General features: G+C 40.2%; 1 protein-coding gene across 2 annotated transcripts in view; it reads right to left on the reverse strand.

Moving 5' to 3' along the window:
* Window positions 1-3,604: 3,604 nt before the first annotated feature.
* The window catches only part of RLF (rearranged L-myc fusion), a 64,460-nt gene continuing 52,589 nt past the window's right edge, over window positions 3,605-15,475 (reverse strand). For both annotated transcript variants that reach the window (XM_014949173.1, XM_014949174.1), the window contains 2 exons: window positions 13,953-14,094; window positions 3,605-12,143 (listed from right to left, as the gene is read on the reverse strand). In XM_014949173.1, the coding sequence (XP_014804659.1) occupies window positions 7,404-12,143; window positions 13,953-14,094 (4,882 nt within the window). In that variant the 3' untranslated portion in view covers window positions 3,605-7,403. The remainder of the gene's footprint in view (window positions 12,144-13,952; window positions 14,095-15,475) is intronic.

Raw genomic sequence — 15,475 nt, forward strand, 5'->3', positions numbered from 1 at the left:
TAATAGTTTGCAATTTTTTTCCCCCGATTTCCAGTACAGAGTTGCTGTTGATTTGCTCTGTGCAATGCTTTCTGTAAAGCTCACACAGCTTCTCTCCATTGTGTGTAGGGAAGGCAGGAGAGACATTCCTCCTCAGGCTGCATTTCCTGACCAATCTAAGGGCAATTAGTTTTTCCTCATCCACCAGACTTTTCATTCCCCAGGTACTGCAGTCTGCACACAAGATATTTAAATTCTTTTTTTTCCACTAAAAGTTACCCAAACTGCACGCAATAATGCAAATAAAGCCTCACTAGTACTGCACCAAATCCTTCCGCAGCCACACCAAGACAAGGGAAGTACAAAAATTAACACTTGTGGTGGGAAAATAATGGAAGATTGGCAAGGATAACTGTAAACACACCCAAGAGACTCGCATCTGGGGTGTATAAAAAAACCACAGATATCATACTAATTTTTGTTTAGTCTTGTGTGCTTGACAAGTAAAACATCCGTGCCAAGATACCATAGGCCTGTGATAGACTTAGAGGCACCTTACTGAACATGCTTAAGATTCCTGCCCTGCTGTGGGAGAGAGCAAAGTGCAGTGGAAAACTGCGCCCAAGCAGATCCCTGATAAACAGGGGAGAGCAGTGGGGCCTGAGCCTCCCGGTGCCTGCACCCCCCCAGTGTCTGCATCCCTCTCCCGGTGCCTGCATCACTGCTGCAGTGCCTCTGCCCAGGTGCTGCTTCGAGGATGCCCTGGTTGGCGAGGTAAAGAAAATAAATTTACTCTTTGCATTTAACCTGTGGTTTTGTGGTTGTTCCTGCATCCTGTCTGTGCCAGCCCACACCCTCCAATTCTACCAGAGTAAGGTCTGTTAAGACTTTTTTAAAACTACAGCAGGCTAGCACAACACATGTTCCATAAAGTAATTTGTATGGCTGCTTGCTCTGGGACTCCCTATTGCAGACAAACCGATACTGCTGCAGGAGAATTCCCAGAATGTGGGTTCTATTCTTCTTTAAAAAAACAGGGAACTATTAAAGGTAATTGGGTCCTCCTGGTCCAGCTGCCAGAGAGAGATTTGCCCCAGAGACAAGCAGCTGCTACAGACCATCCCTAGAGAGAAGCTGAGAGAGGAGTAATACAGCAGAGCAGCGATATGCTCATGCGAAGGACCAGAACAGCTCACAGCAGAAGGAATGGTGGTAGAGTAGACCCTTGCAGAGCACAGCCAGGCATGTGCATATTTGGAAAGCTGGGACTGCAGAGTCTGAGCTGTTGTTTTTTGGTGATTCCATTCTCACTGAATAAGCAAAGGGCAGAACCCACAGCCCGGGTTTACTTGTGAAAAGTAAGACAAGATATAGCACAGAAAGAAAGCAGGAGCACAGAGACCAGATTATAGAAGAGAGGAAGCTGCTGGGATGGGGAGTTTGGGAAACTGGGGTAAGGAGAGATGCTACCAAACAGGCCTGAGCAAGGATGCAAGGGCCCCCAAAGGGGATACAAGTCTCTCACGTTAAGTGTAGCCCCAACAGCATTAGTAACACTTAGCTGTGAGTTGCAGCCCCATTTCCTTGCACTGCAATGATAGAAAGGTCCTCAATTGTACATTACTGTTGCTGGGTTTGTTTTCTAATGTTTCAAGTAGTTAAAGAAATTCACAAAAGTGTCAGAGCTGGCACAAAGGAAGCAGCAGGAGATCACAGCTGGGAACTGGAGAAGCAGAGACTCCTTTCAGCAGCGATGAGACATTTACTGCCTCACTCACCTCAGTGAATACGTGAAGCTGACGATCAGTGCTACCATGGAAAGCAGAGTCACAGCCCCCTTCTCTCTCTTCCCCCTCCCTCCCCACCCCCCTTCCTCTGCTCACGCATCTACAATGGTTTTGTAGCAAGGACTGAAGAACTCATGGGTCATGGTTTTTGCCTCACCCTGTTCATTCTGAAGGCAAGCAGTTCTCTCCTTTCTGAACCAGAATAAACCAAAAGCCAAAAATGTTTGGGGGTTACAGAGCCCTACAAGGAATCAAGTAAATCAAGTATTTATTCAGAGTCAAAAAACTCCCTTCACATTTGGTACCTATAGCATTAAGTGAAGGCAGCATCGGTGCTGCTGGGATGCTCAGAGCTGGCCACAGCAGCACTGGGGATACAGAGCACACAGCATGGGTAACTGGATACAGACACAGGAAGAGTGGCGTGAACAAATGCTCCTCTTTAGCCAATTCTTGAGACAGCACTTTAGTATCAGTCTCTATTATTTATACAGAACTTGTCTGTGGATTTTTAATCGTTAAATTTTAATAAAATAATGCCAACTTAGGGAGTAAGTCTTTAGTGGAATGACTTGCCAAATAAATTAAAAAACAGCCTTATCTTTTCTGTAGGGTGGTATGTCCCGCCAGAAGGAGCAGTATTGCTGCCAACTGCCAGGTGAGACAGGGCAGTGCCCCTCTGGCCGGCACCGTTCTCCTTTCCTGGAGGAAGCTCTAGCAGTTCAGGGAAGCCAGCCATGGCACAACCCTCCTGTGGTGCATCCTGACTAATCCCTCACCTACTTCCTTCCCTACAATCATAAATCTTAAACGACATTTTCAAAGAGCAACAGCTCTCTTATCCCACCCTCACCCCCTTCATGCTCACGTGGGCAGAGGGACAAAAATTGGGGGAGCATGGCTTTAGGGAGTCAGGAGAACAGAAGGGCTCAAGGGCACCCACCTTGAGCTCTAGGAGAGAGGGAGAACAGGTTTTGGGCCAAAGGCAAAGTGGTTTCACTTACGCCTCCCTTGCCTCCGAGGCACAACCAATAAACATGCTGCTTTCCTATAAAATCCACACAGCTGAAGACAATAATTAAAAATGGGAGCAACATGCCACGATTATGAACTTGCACCTATGTTTTCTCAGGTATCTGCTGTTTACAGCAAGAATCCCTTCTTAAGAAGTCAACCCGATGGTGTTCCTTTACTGTGGAACAAAATGTGTCTCCTGTATGTGTGAAGGCAAGAAGCTGGAAACGTTACATCTTGGCTGCAAGGCAAGTTCATGCAGCACTTGGAAGGAACAATGATGGCCTCGATGACATGAAAACATAGTAAAAATTCTTAACTTCAGACCTTTGCCCTTTTGTGGCCTCCCTCCCACTCCCCACCCCTGCCAGGCAATTAGAAAGATGAGATAAATAAGCCCCAAAAGAAATCAGGATGCGGATTCAAGCTGTAGAGTTTGGACAGTGTAACACCTATTACCTTGCTGGGATGGTGCTGCTGCAGGTGATAAAGAAGTGGAGTTCAAAGACTGAAACTCACTGTTGGTATCTGGCAGACAGAGACAATGCCTGCCTCTTTATCTGGTCCTGCAGTATATTCAAGCCTTTGGAAACAGCAGTAATTTAAGTAACAGCAGCAGCCTACACAACAGGATCTATAAAATATTTGAGAGATGTAATTTGTAACAGCTTGCCCTGTGTGGAGTGGTGATGACTTCCATGCTCTCAGTGACTCTTATTTGGGAAGAGCAGAATACTTCAAGTTTCACACGACTTTCACGGTATTACAGAACTACAACTGTCACAAAATTCATGCTTAATATGCAAAGCTGTTTATACAAGTGGCAGGATTAATTTTTTTAATAGGAAAGCTGAACAACTTTAATACACAACTTAAACACAGTAGGATGGTATAAAGGTAATCTATCATTTTATAGAGGTCTTTGGTGGCAAGTTTGCAGCAGAGCTTATACGAACAGTATATAAAAAATTACAAATATACAAACTCATTCAGAGTAATAGTTTTAAAATGAACCATAATTTGGGAGCTTGACAGAAGGCAGTAGGAAGCTATGCCCCAAAGGGAGAGGCAAGGCTGCACCACTGTGTATTTTATTTTGTTCATCAGTCATACTACAAGAACACACGGTACCTCCAGCCAACCTGCATCCAAATTGCTGCTTTTGACAGTGAATGAGAAGCAAACCCATTCCCACATTCCTGTCAGAACAAGGAGATGGACACACCGTGAATTACAGCGGAGAAGATGGACATTTGAAATAAGCCTTCGTTCACGTGGCAATTTATCCAGCAGTCAGGCAAACTCGGGTAAAGTTTTTATCTTTTATGTGGAAAAGCTTCACTTACACCAGGCAGAAACTCTTTTGTTCCTTATTTCTGGACAACTTACGTGGCCCCAGAATCTTTTAAATTATAAAAAGTATTAATTCACAAACTCCATGAAGTTGTTCACTGGGAATCAGCGATCAAGGCTTCCTATTGAGCAGAAAATAATTGGTGCTGACTCCAAGGGGCAACAACAGGAAATAAACTTTCTTCAATTTGTTTTCTTTAAGTACAATCAAACCTGAATATCGGTCAAGTGTAAAAAGAAAGGGAACAATATGATCAGGGACTTAAAGTGAAATCTTATCCACATGCAAATCTTAATACGTGCAAAATACGGCAGGGGCAATGGGGGGAGTGTGGGGGTGTGAGAAGCTCAGATCTGCAGTTGCAGCTGTACCATTGGCAGCATTTCTAAATGGAATAATGTCTCTATTCTCCAAGAACGTCAAGTATTCATCAGAGGAAGGTCTAGTGAATGATGTATGAATGAAGTCTAAAAGAATAAATGCAAACTTTTCTGAAAAGTACATAAAAGACACGTAAAAAGATCACACTGAACTGTTCCCCCAGTTAAACAGATTTCCACCTGTCAGCTAAGCAACTGTCAACTAAACCAATGAAAATGGAAAGCAAGAAGTCTGTGTTTAGATGCCGTCAGGCTTGCAAAGACAGTGTAAGTTTTCCAAAGCTACTATAAAAAAAAGTATCTGCAAGATTACATTATTTGCAACATACCACCTTAAATACCTCATTTACCAAAAGCTTTATCTACATCATAAAGCATCACCTTGGAAATAAACCCCATTTTTAACTTATAGAATCATTCAGGTGGAAAAGACCCTTGGGATCATCGAGTCAAACCATCAACGCTACTCTACAAAGTTCTCCCCTACACCATATCCCCCAACACTGCATCTAAACGAGTCTTAAACTTTTAAATTTTCTTCCAGTTTATGGCTTCTGTAACAAGACAACTTCAGGTGCTTGCACAGAGTAGATTTTCATCAGTCTCCACTCATGGATGGAACTGGCAGTCAGTGTCAGACATGATGCAATTGTCTCAGAAACATACAGATTTGTTACCTTCAAAGAGGCCTCAGCAAGCCTGAGGAGTCACCACAAAATTGTCTCCTACCTTTTAAGCCTCAAGATACTTGCTTTGGTAGAATCCATTTCTCTCTGCTATTCCCCATGTAGAAAGTTCTTTACTAGTCTCTCATGACTCAGCTAATTTATCACATAAGTATCAGGTTTGCATTTAATGATTTCCATTTTCCTGACTGTACTTGCAGCATTTGAAGTTGTAGGAAGCCATCAATTACATCATAACTCCTTTTAAAAAAGATCTGGCACATTTTTAGGACTACACAAAGCAAAAGCTTGGATGTTGCCTTTGTCTCCTCACTTCTCTGCTCTGTGGCACACATGTACTCTCCATCTTATTTCATTCCTACATTCTTGTCTAATTTCTCTCATTCAAAGTAAGTATTTTAAATGCTCGAGTTCTTTAATACTGTCATATTTGAAGATCTGGTTATCTAGTGGAAATACAGCTGCTTGACCCAAAACTGAAGAGTCAAAACCTTAATGAATTTACTATTCATGCTGTCCAGTTTTGTTTCTCTTGGCATTGAAGCGGACAGACTGCTTTGTGTGATTCTCAAAAAACCCAGTAGTGTACTGGTATCTCTCAAGGCACATTATCTGAAACAGCCATCATGTTTATTAAGTTTGCAGTTAATCTCTTTTCCTGTTTTGAGTCTTGTTTGAACATGACACAAGCTCGACATTAAAAAGTAGACTTTTTCTTTTTTTAAAGAGACAAAAATCACTTTGGAACACACTTCAGGTGCTTGACCCCGTGGCAGTATTTAACTTTTTGACCTTAACTTACTTCCATTTTTAAAAGCTAGTGAGAATATTCACGCACGATATTCCTTTCATTGCAAGAAGCTTAGAGCTTAGAGAAAGGAAATGGCAGAAGAGAAGTAATAAACTACTTCTCCTGCTCGGCGTATGACTTTTAATCTAACTTTTATTTTAATGATGCCCAAATAACTTTTATAAGTGTAGTATGAAGATGCCATTTTTGCCTAGTTTTGGTCATAACCATTCTCCAGATAGTTTTTTAGATAGCTGCCTTCATTCCTGCACCTAGCCGATATTCATGGTTTGTTTTAAACAACATTTCCCAAAGTTTTCTCCATTTCCTTTCTACTGCTACTTTTCAGATCACACTATAAAACACCAAACAGTCCAACAAAACCCAAGCCAAAACAAAACCCTTCTTATTCAGTGAATAAGAAGCTGTGATTGCTGCTTGCTCATTAGCATCTTCATGGAGATTGGGAAATCCCACCTACAGGGGAAACAGATCCTGGGCCTCCAGAAATAGAACAAGGAACAAGACACAGAAGAACAAGAAATAGATCTTAAAATATTAGATTACTCCTCTGGTGAATCTTACAGCTAGGTTTTATTAATTATCCAAAAAGCTAACTAGGGAACCCAAAATGTGCACCCATACTTTAGTGTCACACAGCTCTCTTGGAAGTCTGGTGACGCTCTTCAAACACTTATGCTGTACCTTCCCTGTCAGAAGCCTCTTCTTCCTGTAAAGGGAAAGGTAACTAGGCCTTTCTCATCTCTAAGTGGCAAGTGTTTTCTGCCTGTACTAACTAATTCTTTCAAGTCTGAAAAAAGCACAGAGAATATTATAAAATAAAATGTAATACTTTACTTTTCTGTATCTATATTGTTTCAGTCTGATAAATTATCTACAAATGCATAAAACTTAAGCAACATTGTCCAATGCACTCAGAATGGTCCCAAATTCAGTTACAAGTAAAGCACATTAAAGATTTACTGTAAAGTAAACAAATGGGTGAAAAACTGTAATTTATTGAAACTCATAACTCAAAAAATATAAGATGCTGTAGTGTACAATATGTTACACAAAGCACCCTAGGGTGCACATTCAAGTCAAGTAATAACTCCATCGCCCCCCAAACCCTGGTACCCTAGTACTGGTTCCATATACAATCATGCACATTTACTCTTCAAGAGGAAGCCCCCAGTATTCGATGTATTAAATAGCACCAAAATCAGCATAGTCCATTGAAAAAAAATTGGGGAGCTAAATTAACTTGGCCAATACTTTTGACAGCTATTATACATTCATGGAATTAAACAGTCTAAACTAATCTAAACAGTGTGTACTGTAACAATTATTGTTCTAATTTGAAGTTCTCCCCATATAGCAGTAGTGGAGGCGATCTGCTCTAAGCAAAACTACTTACGTACTTCCTACACAAAGCTCATCTCCCTTTTTTGTGGGAAATAAGTCTATGAGGGGTGTAGAAAACTTGGATCTTTCAAGAACAACTACTGGTCTTAAGTAATGAAGCTGTTTTAAGGCAAGGTCTCCACAGCCCGTTAGTGCCTTGTCCAAGATTGCCCTCAAATTTTCTAATGAAGGGGCAGATGATGACTCTGACAACAAGGGCTGGATTTCTGTTAGTTGCCTGTGATTATTTTGGGGTATGATTACATTTTCATCATTTACAAAGTTGTTTACCGGTATATCCCCTTGACTGTCTCCCTCTTTTTGAGAGGTCTTATCTACTGGCAACTGCTCAGGAGACTCCCATTCTACTGCCTCATCAAAATCATCATCATCGTCATCTTTTCCCTCACTTTCCTGAATAAATTTTAGAAATGAAGACTCAAATCCCATCGGTTTGTATGTCTTTAAATCAAAAGGTTTGGACACTGGGGGCTTCTGAATTCTGTCTTTTGTAGCACAGAGTACATTTCTTTTTGCATTTTGATTAACTGCACTACGTTGACATCCTTCTGCATCTTTCTCTCTTGGCAGCTCTAATTGCAAACTGGAGAAATAAGAGCTATTCTCTCTTTCACTATTTTCAGAAAAATCTTCACTTTTATGTGTAACTGACTCCCTGATGTTATGCTCTTCAAAACAGGTGTTCTTTGAACTGTGGTTATATTTTAAAGTGCCTGAATACATAAAGGCACTCGCATCAAAACCCACACTACTCGATGGACATTTTTTTTGGTCTTCATTGCTTACATCTTGAGGGCCACAGTCAGTGTTTGGAACAAGAGGTTTTCCACTTTCCTGCACATTATCAGGATTAGCTGATTTATCCTCTTTAACTTTTACACCTTTTTTATCCAAGTCTGAAGCTGTTTCAGAGCAGGACTGTTTTTCAATCATGATGCCACATTTAACACAAACAACAAGTTTCTGAATCCGTTGCTCTATGTACATATTGGTCATCTGATGTGTGCGCTTATAGTGCCTCACTATGCTGCTTTCCAACTTGACAACAGACAAACATCCCTGAACCATGCACGGGTACTGAGTCTCGTTAGACTTCTCTTTGCACATTTGTAGGGCTTCCTCTTTTGTTTTGAAATTCATCAAATGTTTTTCTCTACTTCTGCTAATTCTTTTAGATTTTTCTTTTAACTGCTTCCCATTCTGCTTGCTTATCTCAAAACTGTCTTTCAAATAACTTTGTTCATTTTTATCTGTATCTTGATTATCTTCCTCCTCTCTCTGATTTCCAAAGAGACTATCATAATATTCACTATGTCGGAAATACACATGTTGAGAGTAGTGACTGTAATTTGTGAAAATTCTATCACAGCCATTAAGGTCACAATGGATTTCAAAATCTTTGTTTAATTTTTCTTCATTGGCGTGTTCTTCTATTAGGTGCTGTTTAAGCTTATTGAAAGTATAAAATACAGCAGGGCAGTGGGGTTGGTTACAAGCAAATCTTGCAGATTCAGCTTCAGAAAGCAGTTTTTGATCCTCTATGTGTTCATTGTGGAAGTCACTACTATGCTTAGCAAGAGCTTTAGAACATAAAAAACGCTTACCACACTCTTTGTATTTGCATGCAAATATTTTTTTACATTTGACTAGTTCCCTTTTTGTTCTTGCTTTGTCTTTTTCTAAGCAGAGCTGTTCCTTATTATACTGGTGAACGGTTCTATAATGGCGAATCAAACCTTTCTGGTTGGTAAATGCTGAGTTGCAACTTTTATGGATACAATGAAATGGTTTGTGGTACTTATGCAATATATAACATAAGTTTCCTTTAGCAACTGTTCTTTTGCTTCCTCTTCCCTGTCTTGCTTCCAGTTCTTCCCTATGACTCTCCAGGGAAGCCAGGTTAGATGTTTTTCTTGTTAGATTATTGTCTATCTCTTCACTGGACTCCAAATCCGTCTCAGAACTGCAGTCTCCCTTTTTAGGATGACAGAGCTGTTCAGAGTGGTCTGAACGTTCAACATACTCCACGTTGGTTGCAGAGACAGGTGTGGGAACAGTGCTATTTTTATGCATGTCATCTGTACATAAACCTGCATGATCAAATCTTTCATTAGAACAAACCTTGTGAGCTGCCCTCTCACAGCCAATTTGATGTTTGTTTCTATAGTGAATTCTCAGGTGTGTTTTTCTTGTAAAAGATCTTTGGCAAATATGACACTTAAACGGTGAGTACCGATGCTGAAACATATTTAACTGAAGAACCATTTCCTTTGAATAGTTATGCTTTCTAACATAATGCATTAGGAGAGCTTCTCTGGTCACAAACTCACATGTGCATCCGTGACATTCACAGAAAAATGGTTTAGCTGCAAGTTGAGTAAGGTACTGGCTGGGTAAACTATCCTGTTGCTCTTGAAGCTGAGATTTTGAGGTAGTTTCTTCTACTGACTCAGGGCAGTTGGCATCCCTAGATGAATAGGACTGTAAAGAGCCCAGAAAAGGCTTGTGTCTTGAAGAATTCTGAATGTTAGAATTTTTTAAGCTTAGGTGTTTCAAGCCTAACATTAATTCCAACATGTTATCTTCAATATTTGATTCTTTAGTACTGTCATAAAAAGATGTTTCTGGGGAAGAAGGACAAGTTTCTTCCTTCAGGCCACTGCTTCCTTTAGCATCTATACTACAATACAAGCTTTCTGGAGAATCAGCATTTGTATCTGAATTATGACCTAATTCTGTACTAATGTCTGTAGGGGATTTACTGTCCTGAGCATCACTCAAAAGATCGAGAAAGTCTTTCGTTTTCATCTCTGTACTTTTTTTACCCTTAAAGTTATATGGATGGGCCCTGCGAAGGTGTTTTTGCATACTTCTGGAATTTTTGTGTATAGAACAGCAGCCTTCAAAACCACAGGATAGTTTTTTGTCATCAAAGCAAACTGGCATATTAGAACCCTGTTGTTTCACATCTGCTGGGAAGACTCCTTCCTGGGACATGAGAAATCCTGGCGCTGATTGATTGTGAGCCATTGTTTCAATCAGTAGGGGAGACACCTGGCCTTGGTTTACTGCCGCATCTGCACTGTGGTCCCCACAATGAAGACTGCAATTACTTTCACTGTCTAGATCTTCACTGTCAGAGAGAGCCTCTTCCTTTATCTGTGGAACTTCCTGAGAGCCTGAAGGATCCAAGTTATCATTCAGATTGGAATTTTCAGATTGTTCAAGCAGCTGAGATTCTGGCAGATAACTGCATTTGTCTTTTGAAACTGACTGTTCAAGTTTTAGCGTTTGCTTCACTTCCCCATTTGAGACTTCAATATTATGCACTGCAAGGTGATTCTGAAATTCAGTTTTTGAATAATAAAACTTTTTGCAACCAAAGAAGTTGCAGGTGTATGATGCATCTCTGAAGTGCTGTGCCTCATGATGGTAGAGTTGCCCTAAATCACTGAAAACAATATTACAGCCATTTAGCTCACATTTATAACGAAGATCGTCATGTGTTTGTTTGTGATTGAGAAGCTCATTAACTGACCCAAACCTAGCGTAACAATCCATTGACACACACATGTACGGCTGAGGTCCACAGTGCACGCGTTCATGCTCTCGCAAATGAAAGGATGTCATGAAGTGTCGGCGACAGAAAGCACACTTCTCTCTCCTGTTTTTCATATCCAAGTAGTGTTTTGCATTCTCATCATTGTTTTGATGTTCAGCTTTCAGATGCACACTTAAGTATTTAAACTGTTTAAATACTCTAGAACAATCTGTTCCGGGACATGGATAGATGTCTCTGTCTTGTAGCTGGCAATTTTCCAGTTGGCTAAATGTGACATATTCTTGTGTGTCATTTTCAAAGTCTTCAGGCAGCTGTGGCTGATGTGACTTTTCCTGAAACGCTGGAGGTGGGCTGCTGGATGCTGTTGTCTTTTGTGGTGATCTCTCTTTCTTCAGTATTATTTTCTTTTTAGGTCTGTGTGTTCTACTAGGTGGCATTTTAACATGTTCCATTACATGTGGTACAAAAAATTCCTTTCTCTTGAACTTTTTTGTACACACTGGACACGTATATACGCCATCTTCCATATGCATCTTAGAATGATGCAGTATTCTAGCCTCTATACACTCCCTTTTGCAGAGCACACAAAAAAATTTGTATTGAAGCCATCTCTGGTATCTTTCTGAAGAACCAATTGGTTTTTTTACTCTTCCTTTTTCTTTTGGGTGGTTTATTATGTCTTTTCCATCATAATATTTATGTTCTTTTGCCTCATCATAATCACTAAAGAAAGTTTCTAACATGTCAGTTTCATTGACTGACATATTACAACTTACATCATCCTCAGAATCAGAAGCTACTTTTCCTAATAGTTTAAGGCAATGTCGCTTTAAAGTCTTCCAGTCCCAAAATTCAGGATCAAATGGCCAATATGCTTTTAAAGCTAACAGCAGCTCACAACGGAGTGAATTTGGAACTAGTGCATTTTCTTCATCAAATTTTTGATCTGGTTGCATATAGAGCTCTTCCAACACGTTAAATCCACTCAAAGTTGGCTCAAGTAAAAATTCTGTGAGCTGACAAGCTCTTCTAACTTCAAGGTCTTCTGGTAAAAGGCATGCAATTGTTTTACATACTGATGTCTTCATTTCATCGCTTCCGTTTGATCTGATCTGAAGGGCTCTCACACATAACAAAACAGACACAGCAAGTCCTGCTTCTTCTGCCTGTTTTGAAAAAAAAACAAACAAAAAACACAAACAGCCACAAATGTTAATTTTCTTTGATAATTACATTCTCTCCAGAACTGTTCTATGAAAAAAACATGCAACGAGCCTCCAATAGACTACAGCCCATTCAGAATGCATTCAGGCTTCTGAGTGTTAAATGCGTAAGTCACTGAGCATAATCAAAAATTGCAGTTTATTTTACATGGGGGATCTCTTCTACTTTTCCAGCGAGGGGAGCCACTGCAAATGTAGCACACTTTGTGGAGGAGACACATGAACTACTTTGGCTCTTAGATGTTGCAGAACATCTTTCTATCTCCTCTCTCTCTTCATTGGGTGACTTTCAATCATCATTAAGTCAGATGTCTAAAAGAGAATGATGTATATCTTCCATATACATTCCTCCTGCAGCAGTCACACAGGATATTAGTTAGGTACTGTGTAATAAGGAAATTAATCTAAATCACACCCTGAAACAAACAACTTTCAACAGCATAAGCAGTACAGTAGCAGAAACGATTCTCAGTAAAGATAACTGGCATTTCACTTCCAAACATTTTCTGAGAAGCCTATGCAACTTTGAGATGCTGCTCAATAGTATCAACAGTATAACTACAAATATTCTTCACATGCTCATTTTTTTAAAATAGCATGTCCCAAATTCTACACGGACATAATTGAAAGCCAGCTTCTTCCAAAAGCATCCTTTTCAGCATAAAGAATCTGAATGCACTAAGTAACTATTTAGTCATCATTAGTAAAGATAGGTAACAGTTAAGATATTGATGAACAGTGTACAGATGACAGTTGGCTCGCACAACCGTGTCAGCTCCGATGGTAAAGATCCAAAAGAACTAGAACCAAGTTAAAAGAAGAGCAAGCTCTTATACTCACTGTGCACTGGCTATTGGAAGTCATGCAACACTTCTTTAATTCAACAACAGTGTTAATTTGCTAGACAGCAATAAAGAAAAGCCATTTCCCCAGGAGAAGACATTTAATGTGCTTTAGCAGGAAACACAGAAAGAACTGGCATATAGTTAACAATATTATGCTTATATATAAAGTGCACATTCACGCAAATTTTAGAAGTTGAAATAGGCCAGTTTTAGAGAAAGTAGGAGCAAACATTTCTCTGTGCAATCGCTACTGGAATTCATCTTTGCCAAATTAGAGTTCTGGACTCTCCTCTATTATCTGTTAAAAGGTCAGTCGGGTAAGCTTATGAAGAACATGCTGTATCTGCCTCCTGGGCAAAGTCTTTCTATTAGTTCTCAAGCAGAGATTACGAGTTTATAAAAATTGCTGTTAAACATCTCTTGAACCTATCTGCAACTTTCTAAAGATAGGCATCAGAATACAAGGTACAAGTCCAGATGTGATTGTATCATGCATTCTGAGAAAAGGTATTGTCTCAGAATACAAAAATATGAGACATTTTAGCCAAGTCTCCATCTCTTAGGGATGCTGCAGAAAATTGTTGCTGTGCCTCACATCTAAGCAGGTATCAGATCAAAACACATCTCTGCTTTGTTTGCAAAATACTGTCACAGTGTATTTGCAGAGTAACAAATGAACTATTCCACACCAACTGAAGGTCACTTCAATGTGTCAAGCTGACACAAGACTACAGTGGCAGGCATTTTTTAGAGATTTTTATTAGTAAATTATTAGCACTTAATCAGACAGTATGAGTAATGTAATAAACTGTACTTCATACCAATTCAGTAGAATTATTAAGACAACAGTAACTTCATGTAAACAGTTCTTGCTGCATCAGAAGACTCTGGGCTGCAGCTTACTTACTTCAGATTGTATGACTCTTATCAAGAAAAATAAATGCTGTAGCGTCTTGGCAATGATGCCAAACTGACGACATCTCTCCAAAAAGGAATCCAAAGAAGGATCTATTCTTCTCTGCAATTTGCTCCAGAAAAGTGTCAGTTCCCTGCAAAGAGTTGAAAGCAGAATGTAAGAACATTGCAAATATACTAAATTTGTCCAGAGTCTACACACTGTAGTTCATAGTTGATACCACAACAATTTAAGTGTTATTAAAAAATAGCACACACTTCAGTCAGGTCTCCATCGCCAAGATGCTGAAGGTACCTTACTCCTAAACAAGCACCAGATCATAACACAGTGTATCTCCTGTTATTTAATGGAGAAAGACACTGGCAATGGCATTCATCTTGCTTAATGTAGGCATCTGTAGCTGCACAGGCCTCCCTTCTAGACAAGAAAAAACCACCCACGCTGCAGAGCCTTAACTTTTTACACAGAATTCTATTTAAAATAGGTAAGAAGAATCATCAGGTAAAGCAGCGACTTCTCTCCCACTAGGGAAGTAGCTGAGATGTTGACAACTGCATTCAAATCATGCAACTGCCACTCAGTGCTTTAAAAGTAGCATTTGAGCACAGATCTGTTTGTTAAGCAATTTATTCTAACTAAGGCAACATAGCTATTGAATGAAGCAATCTGTCACTTTGTGTTGTTTCTCATCACAATGAGTACCATAGAAATGGAAAAGCAGGAGAGGATAGAATCTGTATCCTTTATATCACTTGAAAAAAGTTCTTCTTTTCCTTTAGCAGAGCAAACTTCACCTTTCCTAACTTAACTGCTCCGTGCATCAAATTATACATAGAGGTTTCTAGATGCCAGGTCAGTCATAGACTCAAGAATCAAAAATAAAAAAACCCACATGTAGATAAACCTTACAGTGAATATTGGCAAGGTTTTTACTTTGAATTACTGATAACCTAGAATCATAGAGACTGAAAGATCATCCTCTGCCCTGAGCAGGGACACCTCCCACCAGCCCAGGTTGCTCCAAGCCCCATCCAGGTCCATCCAACCTGGCCTTGAACACCTCCAGGGATGGGGCAGCCACAGCTTCTCTGGGCAACCTGGGCCAGGCTCTCACCACCCTCACAGCAAAGAATTTCTTCCCGATACCTAATCTCAATTTCCCCTCTTTCAGTTTAAAATAGTTCCCCCTCATTCCATTGCTCCCTTCCCTGATCACGAGTCCGTCCCCAGCTTTCCTGGAGCCCCCTTGGGACTGGAAAAGGCTTCCCGGAGCCTTCTCATCTCCAGGCTGAACCCCCCCAATTCTCAGCCTGTCCTCACAGCAGAGGGGCGCTCCAGCCCTTGCATCATTCTAGTCTTGAACCCTAGGCCAAGTGAAAGGAAATGAGACCTCTTACGCACATGACCTGGGACACATCTATTGCACACAAATGGACAATATTTACTGGTAATGATTTTGTTGTTTTTATTTTCTTATGGTTTTTTGTCTGTTTAAAGGCCTAGATATGCAATTA

The sequence above is a fragment of the Calidris pugnax genome, unplaced genomic scaffold, assembly GCF_001431845.1.
Source record: "Calidris pugnax isolate Ruff unplaced genomic scaffold, ASM143184v1 scaffold174, whole genome shotgun sequence".
Taxonomy (NCBI): Eukaryota; Metazoa; Chordata; class Aves; order Charadriiformes; family Scolopacidae; genus Calidris; species Calidris pugnax.